Consider the following 17,423-nt stretch of genomic DNA (forward strand, 5'->3'; position numbering starts at 1 on the left):
ATTGAAAGTTTGGCTTGGAGCAAGTGTTCCTTGGAACGTGCTTCGGGAAACGACGGGGAGCCATTGCTCTTTGAGGAAGAGTCACATGTTTGGCTCTGTGGTTTGGGAAGATCACCCCAGCAACCGTGTGCAGGGTGGATTGGAGGCGGCTAGAATGGAGGCAGAGATACCGGGCCAGAGGTCACCGTGACCCACACCACCCAGCAGCATGGCCCGGCTCCCAGTCACTTCCCCGGTCTCCTCATGTGTCCTGCTCCCCCTTGCTCCCCCTTGCTCCCCCTGACCTCTTCTCAGTTTATCTACCCCCCTAAACCAGGGGTCGACCAGCTTTACCTGTAAAGGGCCAGATAGTAAATATTTTTACAGTTTGAAGGCCATAGGTCTCTCTGGCAACTTCTCTGCCCCATCAGTGCCTGTGAAAGCACCATAGGTGATCCATAAATACCCAGTCTGTGGTTTGCCAACCCCTGGCCTCACCTGACTCTTGCCTGAGAGCCTTTCCAGCTGCTGTTCCCTTTGGCTGGAATGTACTTTTCTCTGATCTTCCTTCATGTCTTGACTCCATCCTCCCCTGGGAGAAACCTTCCCTGCACCTCTCCTTCAAGGGCCTGTGGCCTGTGGCCTGTGTCCCTCATAGGCTGTTCATGCTCTGTATTTATCCCACGTATTTGTGTAATTTTCTCTGCCTCTCCCCTTGGGGTACCAGATCCATAGGCAGAAACCCCTAGCAGGCGCTCAGTGTTTGGGGGACGGATATCCTGAATGAGATGGGAGATGTGGGGATGATGTGGGGGTGGGGGGTAGACCACCAGGCTCAGGCCTGTGAACGCTGGCAGTGACACCTGTGGCCGGCAGCTGCCCAGCGCCTTGTGTTCGGCTGCTGGGCCCCTGGTCGTGGGATTTCGTGTAAGAGCAGTACATGGGGCGGCGGCAGTCCCTAGACTGGGGGTGCCTGGAAGTGCTTCCTGGATCGGATTGTCACGACTGGAAGGGGCCTCGGAGCTTGTCCAGTCCCACCCTCTCCCTGGACACTTGGGGAGGGACGGCCCTGCTCGGGGTCTTGTGATGAATAAGTGATGTCAGGCCTCGAACCTGCTAAAGCAGGGTGCTTTCCCCACTCAACAGTGCTGTGCTGGAGTGAGGGTCTGGCCAGCCTCTCCCACTGACCCCCATGTTTATTGAGCAGCTGTTCTGCTAGGCCCAGTGCCGTGTGTTAGAACTCAGACGGATTCGATGCTAAAGTAGTCATCCAGCAGACTCTTGAGTGTGGACAGAGGATGAGCCTCCGTCTGTTTCTCAGGACTTTCATGCAGGTGTAGTTCTTGCCCTCACTTTCCGATGCGTGAGTTTCTCCCACACCAGGTCAGAAGGCCGCAAGCAGGTTTCCCCATAGCAGCAGTGGCTGCCTGAAGTTCTGAATTGAGTCTTCCCAGCCTCAGGCTGCCGTCAGAGGGAGAAGAGGTGCCTGGCCTGGTCAGGGGAGGGGGGGATGGCACGTGTACCATCAGTTTGCCCGGCCTCAGTAGCCTGGGCTTGCACATACTCTGTGACAGAGCGCCGTGGTCTCCCCACAGTGCCAGAATGTGCACCAGGAAGGGCCAGCTCAAGTCTTAGGGTCATGTGTGACTTAAAGAAGAAATTTCTAGTGGTAACAACTAGCATTCATTCAGCCCTTCTGTGTCAGGCTCTGAGCTAAGTGATTCACATATATTAGTTTATTGTTAACTGATGTAATCTTTATAATAGCCCTATGAAGGAGGTACTCTTATTATTTCCACTTTACAGAAGAGGAAACTGAGGCATGGAGCGCTTAACGGGCCTCAGGCTACCCAGTTGGAAGCGAGCAGTAGAGCCGGGATGCCCACCCAGGTCTCACTTCTCTGATGGGTACACTTAACCACTGTTCCCTCCCACTTCTGAGGATGAAGTGGTCAGTTAACAGATGTTAGAGGAGCCTGTTAGGGGCTGGGGGCTGCGCCATCGGCTAGGTGCTTGTCAAGAAGCCAGGGACTTTGAAGGAGCTCAACCAGTGAGTTTATATTGATTTTATAATTAAAGCTAACAGAGCATCTTTGAGAGACCCAAACAGTGTTGTTGTATAGTGACCCAGCATTCGGTCTGAGAAGTGAATTATGCGTTAAATATCAGGAGAATATTAATGCAGGCCTTAGCTGAGGCCATTTGCGAATTTGACCCTGGCCTTGGGTTAGATCGGCCAGGTGAGGTTTAGACACGTCGGCACTTTGCAGAGCATTAGACACATTTAGTCCCTGTTTCAGATGGAGAAACAAAGGCCCGAGGCTCCCCGAAGTCAGAGTTAGGCTATGCCACCCTGGCCAGGAATGACCTAGAAGGAGCCCCAGGCCTCTGACACGGGCCTCCTCCCCCAGCTCCCGGCCGGGTCCCGGCTCACTCGGTTATTATGCCAAGGCCTGCTTTCTTCCGAGCGCCTGTCTTTTGGCCCAGAACGCCTCATTTTGTTACTTCTCCAGAGGGCCTCTGGCTAAACCCCAAAACCAACAGCACGGACTGCTAAGGAATTAGTGTTAAATTGAGGGGGACAAGGAGAGGTGGTGTTTCTGATCCTAAGAAACAGCCGAATGTGGTTTGGTTTACTTCTCTGTAACCCAACCTGGGTCGATTTTACAGGACCGGTGATCCCTGCACTTGAGGTCAGTGCTGACTTGGTGTACAGGTTACAAACCACATAGCACAACTGTAGCCAGACTTCACTTATTCTGAGAGGCGTGGGGGCTGTGGGGCCTTAACTGTGGAAAATTCTAAAGGAAATGCAGTTTTTGTAACCAAGTAAACGTAGCTACAGGGTTGCTGTAATGAAGAATTATGCCTTTTTTGTCAGTTGAAGGTTTTTAGAGCTGATAGGGCTCTATAGATAATCTGGAGTAACTGTCTCATTTTCAGATAAGGAAACCAGGGATAGAAGAGGTTAAGGGACTCATTGCCTTGCTGTGTAGACCGGTTGCCTAACAAGCAATCAGGATCTTGTAAACAGAGAGATTTGGTCGGGAGTGGGGGGTTGGTGATAAGACCAAATCTCATGCATTCATTCCACAAATACTTAGCGCCTACAAAGGGCCAGGATCTGATCTGGGTGCTGGAAATACAGTGGTGAACAAAACAGAAATCCCTGGCCTTGTGGAGCTCATTTTACTAGTGAGAGTGGAGGCGATGTAATCAATACATACAATGTGTGGTATGTCATAGGCTAAACAGTGATGGGAGTGAGAGAGAAGCAGAATGGGGATTGGGAGAGCCAGAAGGAGTATTGCATCACCAGAAGGTGACATTTGAAAGGATCTGAAGAAAATGAGGGACTGAACCAAGCAGTCACTGGGGAGAAACACATTCAGGCAGAGAGAACAACAGGTGCAAAGGCCCTGGGGCAGTGGTGTGTAGATTGTGTTGGAGCAGGAGCAAGGAAGCTGATACGGCAGATAGCGCTTTGGAGGCTATCATCAGGACTTTGGCCATTACCCTACGTGAGGTGTGGGGAGCCACTGGAGAGTTTGAGCAGAGGGATGGTATGATATGATTCGGTTTTAAAAGGATCATTCTGGCTGCCAGAAGGTGAATAAACAGCAAGACGCAGGATTAAAGAGGTGTCGCCAAGAGTTCAGGACAGGCAGGACCTTAAAAGGTAGCCTTGGAAGTGAGTTTCCAAAGGCTGTATCTTCTCAGGCCCGAGGAATCCAGTTCAGCAAAGCATTGTGTGAGTTCTGAATCCAAATAATGCACACTTCTCCATGGCTGTTCTGCCAGGTCACTTCCTCACCTTCTCTCTAGCCCCGCTGAGGGCCAAGCAGCTCATTAGCACCGTGTTGAGGAGCCCAAACTGCCTGGGTCCAGGTCCCGGGGCTACCCACTGCCTGGTTGTGTGACCTTGGGCTAGTTACACAATCTCCGGTTTCCTCATCTGGAAAATGGGAATTATATTAGACCTTCCCTCATAGTGTTGTCAGTGAAATAGTAATATGCATATGCCTAGCACAATGCCTGGCCCATAGTAGGTGTTCAGGAAACGTTTATTTTTATCACCACCGTGCTGGATTCCCTTCCTAGGAGGAGATGACAGTGGGATGGCGATTGATTTCTTGTTGAGTCTGGACCCTGGAGAGAGGACTGGCGTCAGGGACGAGGGTGGGGGTGGAGCTCATATTTGTCAAGGGCTGACCCCCATCCAGTCACGCACAGATCTCCTTTGGTCCTCCCCTCTGAGGTAGTGATACTGTCCCTCCTCCTCAGAGGGAGTTGAGGAATAGGCTTGTCCAGGGTCACACGCGTCGTAAAATAGCTTTGGACGTAGCTGAGTCTCGGTCCTTCAGGCCAAGCTTTCTCACTGGTGGACCATTACTTAATTGGATCACCACGTGTGTGCAGCCGCATAATTATTATTATTATTATTATTACTTTTTAAAGAATACCTTCTTGTTGTTTCGCATTTTGGTTTTCAGCAGTAAAATCAAAGTATCCCTGAACAAATTAACTTCATTTGTACAAAAAACTCACAGTAGCAGTTGGCCCCGATGGTGGTCCCTGACCAGTACGATATTAGCAGAATGGATTATTGGAGCATGCTGGGTATATTTTAGCCAGGGCACATCTTTTATCTTGATTCTAGGCTTATGGTGCAGTTACTGGAGCTCGGATTTGGTTTCCAGAAATGTGTATGCTCACCATACCAAACTTGGGGCGAAGTCGGGCCACAAAATGCCATAAAATTGCAGGCTGACTCTGGGGACCCTGTACCCATTCCACGAGGCCAGTGCTTTTTTGGTGGGCAGGGCTTCCTGTCTGCCTGATCAGTTACTGTTAAACCTAGGCTCTGCAGATAGGGCAGATTCCGGAAAATTCAGGCATGTCCTTAGGTTGCCCTCTGGAGACAGCCACAGAAATGCAAACTAATGCACATCGAAAGCGGTGAATCATTTTTGCTAAATGGCTTGCGGTGGTCGAGCAGAGGGAGGTGACTGGGGTCCCTAGGGAGCCCTGTGCTCAGTGCATGCACCCAGGAGTTTTCAGTGCACGCACCCAGAAGGAGTCTGAACAGATTCAGCAAGTGGCACCCCTGCACCGACCCGACCCGTTCAGGGCATTCAGAAGTCTCGCCTCGTCCTGAAGAGGCGCCATCTTGAGAAGGGTAACTCGGATCGTCCAACCCGGTTGCTTCTTGAGCCCCTTGATGTCAAAGGCCCTCGATCTGAGAAAACAGCTCAGGAAATTTCCACAGCCTCACCGTTTGTCTGGCTCTGCTAAGGGAACAGAAAGATTCTCACCCTCAGCTTGTGCTTCCTCCAGCTTTCCATGCAAAGCGTGATGCTTAAGAATGCCCTTATGCTCCAAACCTACCTTCCTGCTCACTGCCGCCTTCGCATCCTGCAGTGAACTTGGCTGCAGTGTGTCCTCCTCCCCCTCCTCATCGCTGCTGCCTGGGGAGGGGGGTGGCCGTGCCCACCACTTCTTCTGTTTTCTGGGGCTGAAAAATCTCCCCTCTGCATTCAGTTAGGAGTACTCCATCATTGGCCTATGAGCTGATATTTTTCATAGTTTGGCCAAACTTTCCACGTTTTTGTCTGGCAAGTACTTGGTAAGGATGGGAGAAAAGAACTAACATTTATGGAGCCCCACTATGTGTGAGGTGTTGTGCTGGGTGCCTCGCGTACATCTCTGTCCTTGAATCTTCTAAACAACTCTTAGTGGTTCACATTAACTTCACCAGCTTCCATGCGAAGAGAGCGGGGCGTAAGTAGGTTAGAAAGCTTGGCAACGGCTCAGCGTCTAGTTTATTACCCCCGAACACCTTGGGAAGACGTGGACCACGTTAGGGGCACATTGGCGGCCGAAGGGCAGCTCCGGGCATCAGCTGTCAGTGTGGGCAGGATGTTGGAGCAGAGGGGTCCTGCTGGGAAGCTTCTTTACCTTTCATTCCAAGGAGAAAGTGGCCGGAGGAGCTGGACGTCAGAGAGAAAGAGAGATAGTAGCTAAGTCTCAGCCTCAGTAGGGAATCATATTGGTGGCAGAGGGAGCGTAATTTTTCTCTGTTCTCACATCAGCCAGCGTGACGACCAACTTAGGAGTCGTCTCGGTCTTCGCTGGTTGAGTCGGCTGCTCTCTGGGGTCTGCATGGGACCCCGCAGGTGCCCCAGAGGGTCTCTGCAGGACTGCGGGCAGGGACTCTGCTGTGACCCCCCCCCCCCCCCTTCCCCACCTGCCAGCGGAGGGAATGCTGTCCGAGTAAGAAATCCTGAGTCTGCAGTGTCCCCGACAGTTGGGTGAAGAGAAACTCAGAAAGGTGAGTCTTGGGAGAGCAGTGCACCTTGCTCACGGTTCCGAATTGTACCATCGCTACACCCATTGGACGAGGAATGCAGCGTGTCTCTTTAAAATGCTGTTAGCAATAATTCTTTTTAATGACCTGGGCCAACCTTCCCTGTGCCATGACACCCGTAAAAGAAGTTCCCAGCTGTCCCCGGAGGGCCCCATCCTGCTAAATGTCGGAGTTGGTGACTTGACAGCATTGCTCAAGACTCCTGCTTTTCTCTATTTTAGGTTTAAATTAACCAGGGAATTAACTCTTAATATTTAAATCTTCATGCTGTCTTTCGGAACTGCAGTATTACCCAGCGTCGTGGCTGACTGACAACATACATTGAAGAAAATTAAGTGCCTACGAATTATCTCAAACTAATGATGTATTTATGCATTGTAGGTTATTTTGAATTTCTAGACTGTTAAGAGTTGTTTAATAGGTTAATAGTTTTAATCTATTAATCTAATCTTTTCTGCTTGACTATTTATTAAAATATATCAGTGATACATGACAAATGGAAGCGCAGATAATTCTGAGGGTTATTAAGGCATGGGCGATGTGAAGATTTGAAACACGGGTGGAATAGTAAACACACGGGCCTCGTTATCCGGGTTTGTGGAAACTGGGGTTTTGCTCTAGGGGTCTCTCTCTTGGTCCTTCCTGGCTGGTGGAAGCCGCAGTCTCTAACCTGGTTACGATTCCTGTCCTCGTCACTGAAAGCAGGAGACCCTGTGTCCAAAGGCCGTATCTGAACAGCAGCCATTTTAGAAGACTTCAAGGAGAGTTAGAGGTCAACAGTGAACAAAAAGCCCAAGCACATTTCTCTGTGGCAGACGTGGAACTCCTCGTTCCTTAATTTTATCGCGTTTCTATGTTGCTGTTTGAAGCATCTTAGCATGTGCCCCTGTCTGTCCGGATGCTGAGGATACAGTAGGAGATGAGGGGATGTACTCGTCTCTTGGAATTTCTGGTCCATCAGTCGCTAATTTGTTCATTCATTCAACAGGTGTTTTGTTGTCGTTGTTTTTAGTCGTCTCTTTTTTTTTAATTTTTTTTTTTTAACGTTTATTTATTTCTGAGACAGAGAGAGACAGAGCATGAACAGGGGAGGGTCAGAGAGAGGGAGACACAGAATCTGAAACAGGCTCCAGGCTCTGAGCTGTCAGCACAGAGCCCGACGCGGGGCTCGAACCCACAGACCGCGAGATCGTGACCTGAGCCGAAGTCGGCCGCTCAACCGACTGAGCCACCCAGGCGCCCCAGTCGTCTCTTCTTTTGAGAAGAGAAACAGAAGTCCTCCAAGTGATTCAAAGCCCAGGCGTTAGAGTTGGGCAGATCTGATTGAATCCCATTCTGTCACTAGGAAGCTGTGTGGCCATGAAAAAGTCACTCTGTTTCTCTGATTCTCAGTTTTCTTATCTTAAAGCAAAACTACCCAGCATGTCAGGCGTTGTGATATGCCTGGCATCAGTGGGACGGTGCATGGATCCGGTGTGAAGCACCATGCCTGGCATGTCACAGCCACCCAGTACGCCACAGGGGCCCTTGTCCTCACTCCCTCATTATGGTACCGTTGCCGTTCTCACCTCCACCTTCATGCTGGCGTATCTATCTCCGGTGATTGTCTGCTTGTGTCGTTCAGCACATATTAGCTGTCATCTGCTGGGAGCCGGGCACGGGGATACAGAATGGCAGTGGGGTAGAGCCCTTACCCCTGGAGGTCTCTCCCAAGCACGTGGAATCAGAGAGCGCATTCAGAGCCGGAGCCGTTTAGAAGCAGAGGGGGCACTCTCAGAAACCACAGGGCTGAGGCTGCAGGCTCCCTGATGGATGTCAGAGAGAGCAGCCACTGGGGAGCCCAGCGCCCCATCTTGGGCCCTGCAGCCTCAAGAGCAGGTGTCATTTTGCAGTACGGATCATCACTTGGTGCACCTTAGATTTTCATGTCTTCTATGTTAGCAATATCTCAACAAAACTGGAGGCCCCGCGTGCTCAGAGAAGAGCAGGGAGTCCGGTGTGGCCAGCAAGGGGGTTGTGTTAGCAGATGAGGCCAGCGGGCGCTTGGAGCATGTCGCAGGGAGCCCTGAGGGTTGGGACGAGGGCTCTGGCTGTTATTCTGGCTGAGATGTGGAACCACAGTGGGTTTTGGGCCTAGAGGTGACATCACCTGGCTTGTTTGGACGGGGTCGCCTTGGCAGCTATGTTGAACGTCGACATCAGGGCGTTGGGCAGGGGTAGGAGCAGGAGACCGGCTGTGAGGTATGGGGGTGTGGTTGTGTGTGGTTATGGCAACAAGACAGGAGGCAGGGGAGGGCAGCTGGGACCAGGGGGTGGTCAGGTGCTGGGAAAGAGTAGCCAGGTTCTGGACATACCTTAAAGGGGGAGTTGACAGGATCTGCCAGTAGATTCATTAGTACGCAGTGAGAGAGAGGGAACAGAGGTTAGTTCCAGAGCCGGGGCCCGAGAAGCTGGAGGGATGTAACTGAAATAGAGAAGTCTGCAGTTATTTGACGGTGGCATCGTGGACTGCAAGCTGTAGTGGGATGGGAGTCAGAAGGATAGTTGTCTTGACTTGGGGGGAGGTATGTTACAACAGCTCAGTTGGGGCCTGTTAAATATGGGTCCCTGTGGGGCATCCAGGAGGAGGTGTCCAGCAGGCAGTTTTGTGTGTGCAGGTCTGGAGTTTGGGGGGAAGTCCAAGCTGGAGACAGAATTCGGGATTCATCGTCGCATTGTTAATATTTAAAAACATGAGTCTGGAGGAGATCACTTTAGGGAGTGCGTGTGGATAAAGATGGAAGAGGTTCTAGAACTGATCCTTGGGGCATGTCAGTATATAAGGGTTGGGCTGGTGAAGAGGAATTAGCAGAAGATAGAGGAGGGGCCCACCAGGCGAGCACAGAGCCAAAGGGAACAAAGAGCTGGACAGAGGAGAGGGGGAGGAGCTCGTCGAGGGCTACTGACAGAGGACGAGGTCGCTGAGGACGGGAAGGGACCATAGGCTCTAGGAGCATGGAGGTCACCAGGGGCCTTGGGAAGAACAGCCCTGGTGGAACGGGGGAGGCGGAAGCCTCATTGGACTTGGAAGCATTGCCAAGGAGGGCCCTGCTGACTCCCGAATAGGAAGAATCCTTTGCTCTTAGATCATCGGTAGGTGGGCACTTGGGTAGCGCAGGAGGACTTGGTCAGCGGTCAGCCCGTGCATCAGGGTAAATGCTGACCCTGAAGTCATGGCTGGATGTGCATTAATTCTTTTAACACCCTGTGCATTTGTGGAGAGTGTGTTTAAGCTCAGCTTGAGGCTACTTAACCCTCATTCCTAATGAGTGGAGTCTTTTAATGAAGTTTTATTCTAGAGGGAGTTAACTAAGTCATTATTTACACACTGATTAGAGATCCGCCCCCCCTCCCCCACCACCCTTAACATTGTTTCCGGTGGCTAAAGTGCCAGAGTGAAGAGGCAGTAGCCTTTGCAGGAGGTGGGTGGTCCTCAGGCAGAGCCTCAGGGCACACGGATTCACTGCTCCCCGCCCTGTGCCCCTGTGCGAGGGGACCCTTACCCTGCTGGGTGGAGGTCCAGCCACTACCGCTGCCTTAGATTCCAAGTCCCTTGTCATGCAGGTGGAAAAACCGAGTCAGGCAGGGGTAGGACTGATCTCCGGTGTGCTGAGGATCCCTCGTAAGTACCGTGACCTGGCAGAGCTTCAGGCATTAGCATTTTTGGTGGAATGATGAAGAAATTATACCCGCAAGCAAAGTTGTCTGACTCCTGGGCACATGACGTCATCTGAAACTCCTCCTCCCACATGGCCAGAGATGGCATGGCCTTTGGGTCCCCGGTCCACTGATACAGGGTTTAGTGGGAACAGCACCCGGATAGGAGTCGGGAAAATTGTTTCTGGTCACTGAAAGGTGCGTGACCTCGCGCATGCCCTTCGTTCACAGTGTTGATTGAGTTGCTGCCGCGCACGGGGCGGCGGTGCCGGGGCTGGGCCTCGTTCTGTGCTTCAGTGTCTGCATCTGGCTGCAGGGCTCTTGTGGATGCCAGATGGGGTGGGGCGGGCCCAAGCACTTGAAGAGCCATCTGGCAAAACCCAGAGGAAGAGATTTGTTTCTGAAACTTTCCCAGGCAGGCTCTGCGGGCACATAGGACCGGCCGCACGCGGCGCTGGGGATGAGTAAGAACGAAGCAGAAGGCGGCTGAGGGTGGTGGAGGGCGGTGGTTTGCAGACTTAATTGCAGTGGAGCGGGTTCTTCAGAGTCTAACACAGGGAGGGTATTAGTCTCCTGCGGCTGCTGTAACAAATTACCACAAGCTGGGGAGCTTAAAACAGAAGCTTGTTCTCTCACACTTTTGGAGGCTCCAGGGGACAATCTGTTCTTTGCCTCTTGCAGCTCTCGTGTCTGTAGCCTTCCTCGACCTGTGGCTGCATTTCTCTAATCTCTGCCTTGGTGGTCATGTTGCCTTCTCTTGTCTGCACTGTCCCTTCTTCTGTCTGTCTTACAAGGACATTGGTCCTTGCATTTAGGGTCCACCGAAGGTAATTCACAATGATCCCGTCTTAAAGTCCTAAAATTAAATACATCCATCTGCAAAGAGGCTTTTTCCAAGTCAGGTCACATTCATAGGTTCTGGAGATTAAGATGTGGGCATATCTTAGGTGGGGGGCGGGCACCATTTACCCCACTACAGAGAGAAAGAAGCACATATAAGTAGGCTAAAATCAGGCTAAAATCAAAGAGAGAGTAGGGGTCTTGGAGCCCACTCAACACCACTCTTTTCATTCAGGCCTCATTCAGTCCTCTGGACCATTGCTATGGAACCCTTAAGCCTCCAAGGAACACACTTTGGGAACCATTGCTCTAATGAGGGGTCACCGTTCTTAGGGGGCAAGGAGGCCACTTGCTCTGGCTTCTCTCTTGGCCTTCTGGCATGAGCGGTGTATACTTACCGAGAAATATCCTTACGTGCCTGATTTTAGATTTTATGTTGAAGTGTGACTCAGGTTAAATATAAAATTCATAGCATATCTTGAGCAACTATTTTGTAGTTATCTATATATAAATCTATTTTACAGCGACACAAATAGAATAGATTATGGAGTGTCAGCATGTAGATAGATTCCGAGTGCTTTTTCACTAATATACCTAATGATTCGTGCTGAGAATATCCAAGGGCTCCACTGTACATTTAAATGGATATAATTAAAATAATGAGCTCTATTTTAAAAAATGATATATGAAAAAAATTTTTTTAAAGAAGTTAGAAGATGCTACACCACTAATTCAAAGTGATATAAGTACTTCGGTGATTCCATTGTTATTAGGACACCTAATTAAATGCAAAGCACCCGAGAAAAGCAACATTTGGGCTTGTAAATCTACAGCATGGAGCCGGGAGAAGTTGCCAGGGTCCTTGGTACCTCCAGGGCTCGGGGATATCCCATTTAAGGGAGTGCCTTTCGGGGGACAGGATAGCTCATGTAGCTCGCAGAGTAAGAGTCTCCTGTGTGGGGGCGGATGGGCGTTCAGAAAGGGGGTCTGACTCCACTTCCAGCCGGTAAGAAAGGCCTCCCAGAGGTGAGGATGTCCTCATGAATCAGTGATGTCATCATCATGGCAGGTGCCATCTGTGGAAATCTACTTGGCCCCAGCTCCCCGGCTCATCTCTCACCCCCACATTGGCAAGGATCATGGTCCCTCTTTAACAGACAAGGAAACTGAGGTTCAGAGGGGGAGCCCAGCCCAAGGTCACAGGGCGTGTGAATGCCCAGCCTGTCTGATTCCAGCAACTCCTCCCTCCCACCAGGACGTCCTGATGCTGGCAGGGGTCCCTGAGAGCAGAAAAGGACACTGAGTCTGTTTGGGTGGGTGGACAAGCATTCGTAGACCTCAGGCTGAGCTTCCAGGTGTCGGCAGTGAGGAAGGGGGGGTTGAGGGTATTTCAGGGGGAGGGTCTGTTCTGTTCCCTCTCTGTGACCTCAGTTGTGGGGAGCACAAGCAGGTTGGACCCTTCATCTCCACTGGGCCTCTTTGCTGTCCTGGGGAACACATCTGCCCTGTGCTTGGGGCTTAACCCTTTGTGCGGGCAGGTTCAGGACCAGCCAGGGCCAAGCCAGAGGGAGTCCTCAGCTACCAGCCTGCCTAGCAGCCCCCCTGAGACCCGCGGGCTTTGTTCTTGCCGGGCTGGCATTCGGGTTCAGACAGGGTCCCCGAGCTCCACCCCCGTGCCCAGTAAGCCAGCAGGATTGGTGGTTAGCATCCCCGTGGTCCGTCTCTGTCAGGGAGCAGCGACTTCAGCAGCTGTCACCGGTTCCCATGGGCATGATCACCTCTGCTGTATGAGTCACTCTAGATGAGGTCCTGGATTTACATTTTTGTGGTTGATCTTCACAATACCTTTTGAGCAGATACGGGGCTCCCCACATCACTTATGTGGAAACAGGCTCAGAGAGGGTCAGGAGCTCACTCAGGGTCACCAGCTGGGATGTAATGGTGATGGGATTTAAACCCCTGTTGATTTACCTCCATAGCCCCCGCACGTCTGTGCCGTGTAAGACCCTTCCCCTGTGTCCTCTGCATGCTTCCCTCCCCTGCACCCCTACGTAAGACCATAGATATGTGTAGGACATCTCCACTGGGGCCACCTTGCAGACTTTGCCTTGTCTCTGCCTCACAGCGCTGTGAGGTTGGTGCTGTGTTTATCCCCATTGTACGGGTGTGAAGACTGAGGCTTAGGGGATTGGAGTCACTTGCGCAGGAACCCACAGCTTGGTGGTGGCGGTTCCAAAAGTGGTCGTGGGACCATCCAACTTCAGAACCTCCCATCTTAGTTCATCACATGGGGTTCCTGCCAGGCTCTCTGCCTGCCTCTGCTCTGGTGCCCCAGCACCAGGGAGACCTCGCTCCCAGGACATCCCCTTCTGTTGTGGCTGGCTGCAGACTGTCCTCCCTTCCTGAAGCCATAGCGATTCCCTGGTCACTTCTTAGACCTGCGGCTTCCGTGGCTCCTGGGGCCTCACTGAACTAAGAGGCTTTTTTGTCCTGTGATGACTTTTTTTTTTTAACATTTATTTATTTTTGAAAGATCGAGATCGAGTACAAACGGGGGAGGGGCAGAGAGAGGGAGACACAGAATCCGAACCAGGCTCCAGGCTCTGAGCTGTCAGCAAAGAGCCCGACCCAGGGCTCAGACCCACAAACTGTGAAATCATGATCTCATGATCTGAGCTGAAGTTGGATGCTTAACCGACGGAGCCACCCAGGTGCCCTTGTCCTGTGATGACTCTTAAACACAGCAGGGAGTGGGTAGGCTTATCCCTTCCCAGGGGCACTGGTCCTCAGCAAGGGGGCTCTGGTTCAAGATACCCCCTTGGAGGAAGCAGCAGCCAGAAAAGTTAGGTAGTCTGCCTTCCTCTGGCTTACCCACTAGCACCACGGTTTGGACTGTTCTAGATGCAGAAGGTCAAAGAGTGGGTGGTGTGGGAGCTGCCAGAGGCAGATGGGCAGGCTTCCCTCTGTAGGTTTCTCCCTGAGTCTCAGCGCACCGTGGCTAAGACCCAAGATGCCTACGTCTGATTTTGGTTTCATGTCTTACTACCCGCGTAACTTGGATCAAGTCACTTTTCTCAGTGCCTCTGTTTGCTCATCTGTAAAGCAGAGATAATCCCAGGACTTCCTCACCATTTGTTAACGGAGATGAAAGAGATGAAAAGAGTCCGTATATTAGAATAGTCCCGGCACATAAAAAGCAACTTCAGTGTTTCTTCAGTAAGTAAAAGAAATGAACACTGAGGCGATCGAACCATCCCGATCTATGTTTCCTGATGCAGAGAAGGGTAAGAGCCCAAAGAGTGTATGGTGGCCCTGATGTGGCACACGCCGGGAGGAGGTGTCACTGGGCCCACTGAGTGCTAAGGATGCTGTAACAGTTCGTCATTATTAAGAATAGTAATGATGACCATGTCTTGATAGCTGTTACAGGCCAGCCACTGTGCTGAGTGTTTTGTTAGTTGATTGAAATCTGCCTGCCAATCCTGTTAGCTCCATTTTGCAGATGGGAAAACTGGGGCGTGGAGGTTGGGCAGCTGGTGGCTCAAGTCACACAGCAAGGAGGTGCCTGACGGGACAGCCCTGGCTCCTGGCTGGTTCCCCACAAGCCTGCCTTTTTTTAACACATTTTTTTCTAACATTTATTTTTGAGAGAGACAGAGAGCGAGCAGAGAGAGGCAGAGAATCCCAAGCAGGCTCTGTGCCATCAGCGCAGAGCCCGATGCGGGGCTTGAACACAAACCATGAGATCATGATTTGAACTGAAATCAAGACTGAGATGCCCAACTGACTGAGTCACCCGGGCCACTCCCAGCCTACCTTTTCACTCTGGCTTGGTCCATCTGAGTCCTGAACAGTAGTCAGCTCGAGCTGCCATTACAGAAGACCACAGACCGGGTGGCTTGGACAACAGAAATATATTGTCACACGGTCATGAAGAGTGGAAGTCTGAGATCACAGTGCCAGCACAGTTGGGTCTGGTGAGAACCCTCTTCCTGGCTTACAGACAGCCACCTTCTCTCTGTCCTCACGTGGTGGGGAGACAGAGATTTGTCTTCCTGTCCTGTCAGATTAGGTCCCTGTGACTTTATTTATTAACCTTAATTATCTCTTGAAGACCCTGTGTCCAGCTGTAGTTGTGTTGGGGATTAAGAGTTCACCATACAGGGGCACCTGGGTGGCTCAGTCAGTTAAGTGTCCGACTTTGGCTCAGGTCATGATCTCGCAGTTCGTGGGTTCAAGCCCCACGTTGGGCTCTGTGCTGACAGCTCGGAGCCTGGAGCCCGCTTCAGATTGTCTCTCTCTCTCTCTCTCTCTCTCTCTCTGCCCCCTCCCCTGCTCTCTCTTTCTCTCTCTGTCTTTCTCAAGAATAAATAAACATTAAAAAAAAAAAAGATTTCACCATACAAATTGGGCAGGTCAGGGACACAGCTCAGTCCATACTAGGACCTCCCCAGTGGCCTTTTGCTGTCCCCTCCTCATTAGCTGGTACCCTCTTCCTCTCTTTGCTCAGTCACCAACCTGAGAGAAAGTTCAGAGCTGGGAGGGACAGTGAATGTGATAAAAACTCATGCTCCTGTCACAGATGGAGCTGCTGAAGCCCAGAGAAGAGAAAAGTCTTGTCCAAAGTCCTACAACAAGCCTGCTTCAGATCCAGGGTCAGAACCCGGGTCCCTGCCTCCCAGCCTGGCACCTCCACGAAGCTCGGTTGGCATGCTAGTGGGCTTGCCTGAGTGTGCTTCAAGTGTGGGCCTTCAAGTTCAGTCCAGAAGCTTCTCTGAAGCAGTGGAGAGGGCCGGATGTGACAGGGTGGCATCCCTGGGCTGGCACGTGATGTGATCTCCCAGTGTGGCACACCTTGGCCTCAGTACCTCAGAGGTGGGAGTGACAGTGATGATCCCCTTGCCAGAAGGCTCCCCCTTATGATAACACAGAGAGTCACGTTGAACCACTCTGTTCAAGAGGTGTCAAGGCTTCATGCCTTGGCCTGCCACCTGTCTTGTGTGTGGCCCTGGGCAAGTCCCAGTTGTGCTCTGGGCCACAGTGTGCCCTCCCATAAAGGAGGTTCGGTGGTCTGTGCCCTCCCTGCCCACCTCAGTATTGAGCTCATTACCTTGATAATGTTTTCTGGTATTTGCAGAGCCACGTGGAAGCCAGAATGGTAAGGTCTGAGTGAGGCTTTTGGCTTGTAGTCTCCCGTCGGTGAGATGGAACAGGGAGGGGCTTGGATGAATCTTCAGCCCTTCCGCCAAGGAGGGAAGGGAACAGCACTGGGCACTTTGTACCCATCAAGCCACTTAAACCCTTGCTGTCCAAAGTGCAGGTCGAAGACCAGCAGCATCGGCCTTGCTGCGTGCTTGGTTAGAAAAGCAGAATCTCAGGACGCCTGGCTCACGGTTTGTGAGATTGAGCCCCATGTCAGGTTCTTTGCTGTCAGCTCGGAGCCTGCTTGGGTTTCTCTCTCTCTCCCTCTCTCTCTCCCTCTCTCTCTCTGTCTCTCTCTCTCTCTCTCCCTCTCTCCGTCCTTCCCCTGCTCATGCTCCCCGTGTCAGGTTCTTTGCTGTCAGCTCGGAGCCTGCTTGGGTTTCTCTCTCTCTCTCTCTCTCTCTCTCTCTCTCTCTCTCTCTCTCCGTCCCTCCCCTGCGTATGCTCTTCTCTCCCTCTGAACAATAAATAAACATGAAAGAAAGAAAGAAAGAAAGAAAGAAAGAAAGAAAGAAAGAAAAAGAAAAGAAGAAAGAGAGAAAGAAAGAAAGCAAGAAAAGCAGAGTTTTAGGTTAAACCCCAGATCTGCTGAACCAGAATTTGCATTTTACCAAGATTCTCAGCTGATTGATGTGCATATCAAACCTGGAGAAGAACTGATTTCAACCACCCGTAGCTGCCCTCGTAGGTCTTTTCTAACCCCAGTTACAGGAGTTACTGGGCACATTTAGACCTCTTTAGATCTGTAAAATGAGTGGCGTTGGAGCCATACTAGCCCAATGATTTTCAAACGGTGTTCCTCGGAGCCCTGGGGTTCCCTGGAGGACCCATAGGGGCCGCCATGGGTGCCGGTGCTTCAGGGTGAGATTCACGGAGAAATGGGTCTGTCACTAAACATTTCGCAACCCCCTGGGCTGGTGGGCTCCCAGATAGGTCTGGGGGCCGGCACGGGGTCCACGCTGAACAGACTCTCTTCTTTCTCAGGGAGCGCTTGAAGCGCAGCCAGAAGAGCACCAAGGTGGAGGGGCCCGAGCCCGTGCCGGCCGAGGCCTCCCTGAGTGCCGAGCAGGGAACGATGACGGAGGTGAAGGTGAAGACAGAGCTACCTGATGACTACATCCAGGAGGTGATCTGGCAGGGGGAGGCCAAGGAGGAGAAGAAGGTGGTCAGCAAGGATGGGCCAGGCGACGTGCCCGCCGAGATCTGCGTGGTGATCGGTGGCGTTCGTAACCAGCAGACCCTCGGTGAGTGCCTCTCCGTGAGGGTCAGGGCCAGGACCCGGGCGTGGGGTCAGAGTCCTGGAGAGAAGAGTCCTGCCTGTCCGTGGCTGAGAGAACCG

The 17,423-nt window shown here is 51.7% G+C and overlaps 1 protein-coding gene across 6 annotated transcripts in view; it reads left to right on the forward strand.

The window, feature by feature from the left end:
* Positions 1-17,423, forward strand: part of ZNF618 (zinc finger protein 618) — a 184,622-nt gene that overhangs the window by 102,348 nt on the left and 64,851 nt on the right. For 5 of the 6 annotated variants that reach the window (XM_049637166.1, XM_049637156.1, XM_049637202.1 and 2 more), the window contains exon 3: positions 17,069-17,328. In XM_049637166.1, coding sequence (XP_049493123.1) covers positions 17,069-17,328 — 260 coding nt within the window. Of the gene's footprint in view, positions 1-12,078; positions 17,329-17,423 lie in introns of those variants that run through there. The other variant, XM_049637175.1, reaches the window with a different exon arrangement.

This window comes from Panthera uncia, chromosome D4 (genome assembly GCF_023721935.1).
Source record: "Panthera uncia isolate 11264 chromosome D4, Puncia_PCG_1.0, whole genome shotgun sequence".
Lineage (NCBI taxonomy): Eukaryota > Metazoa > Chordata > Mammalia > Carnivora > Felidae > Panthera > Panthera uncia.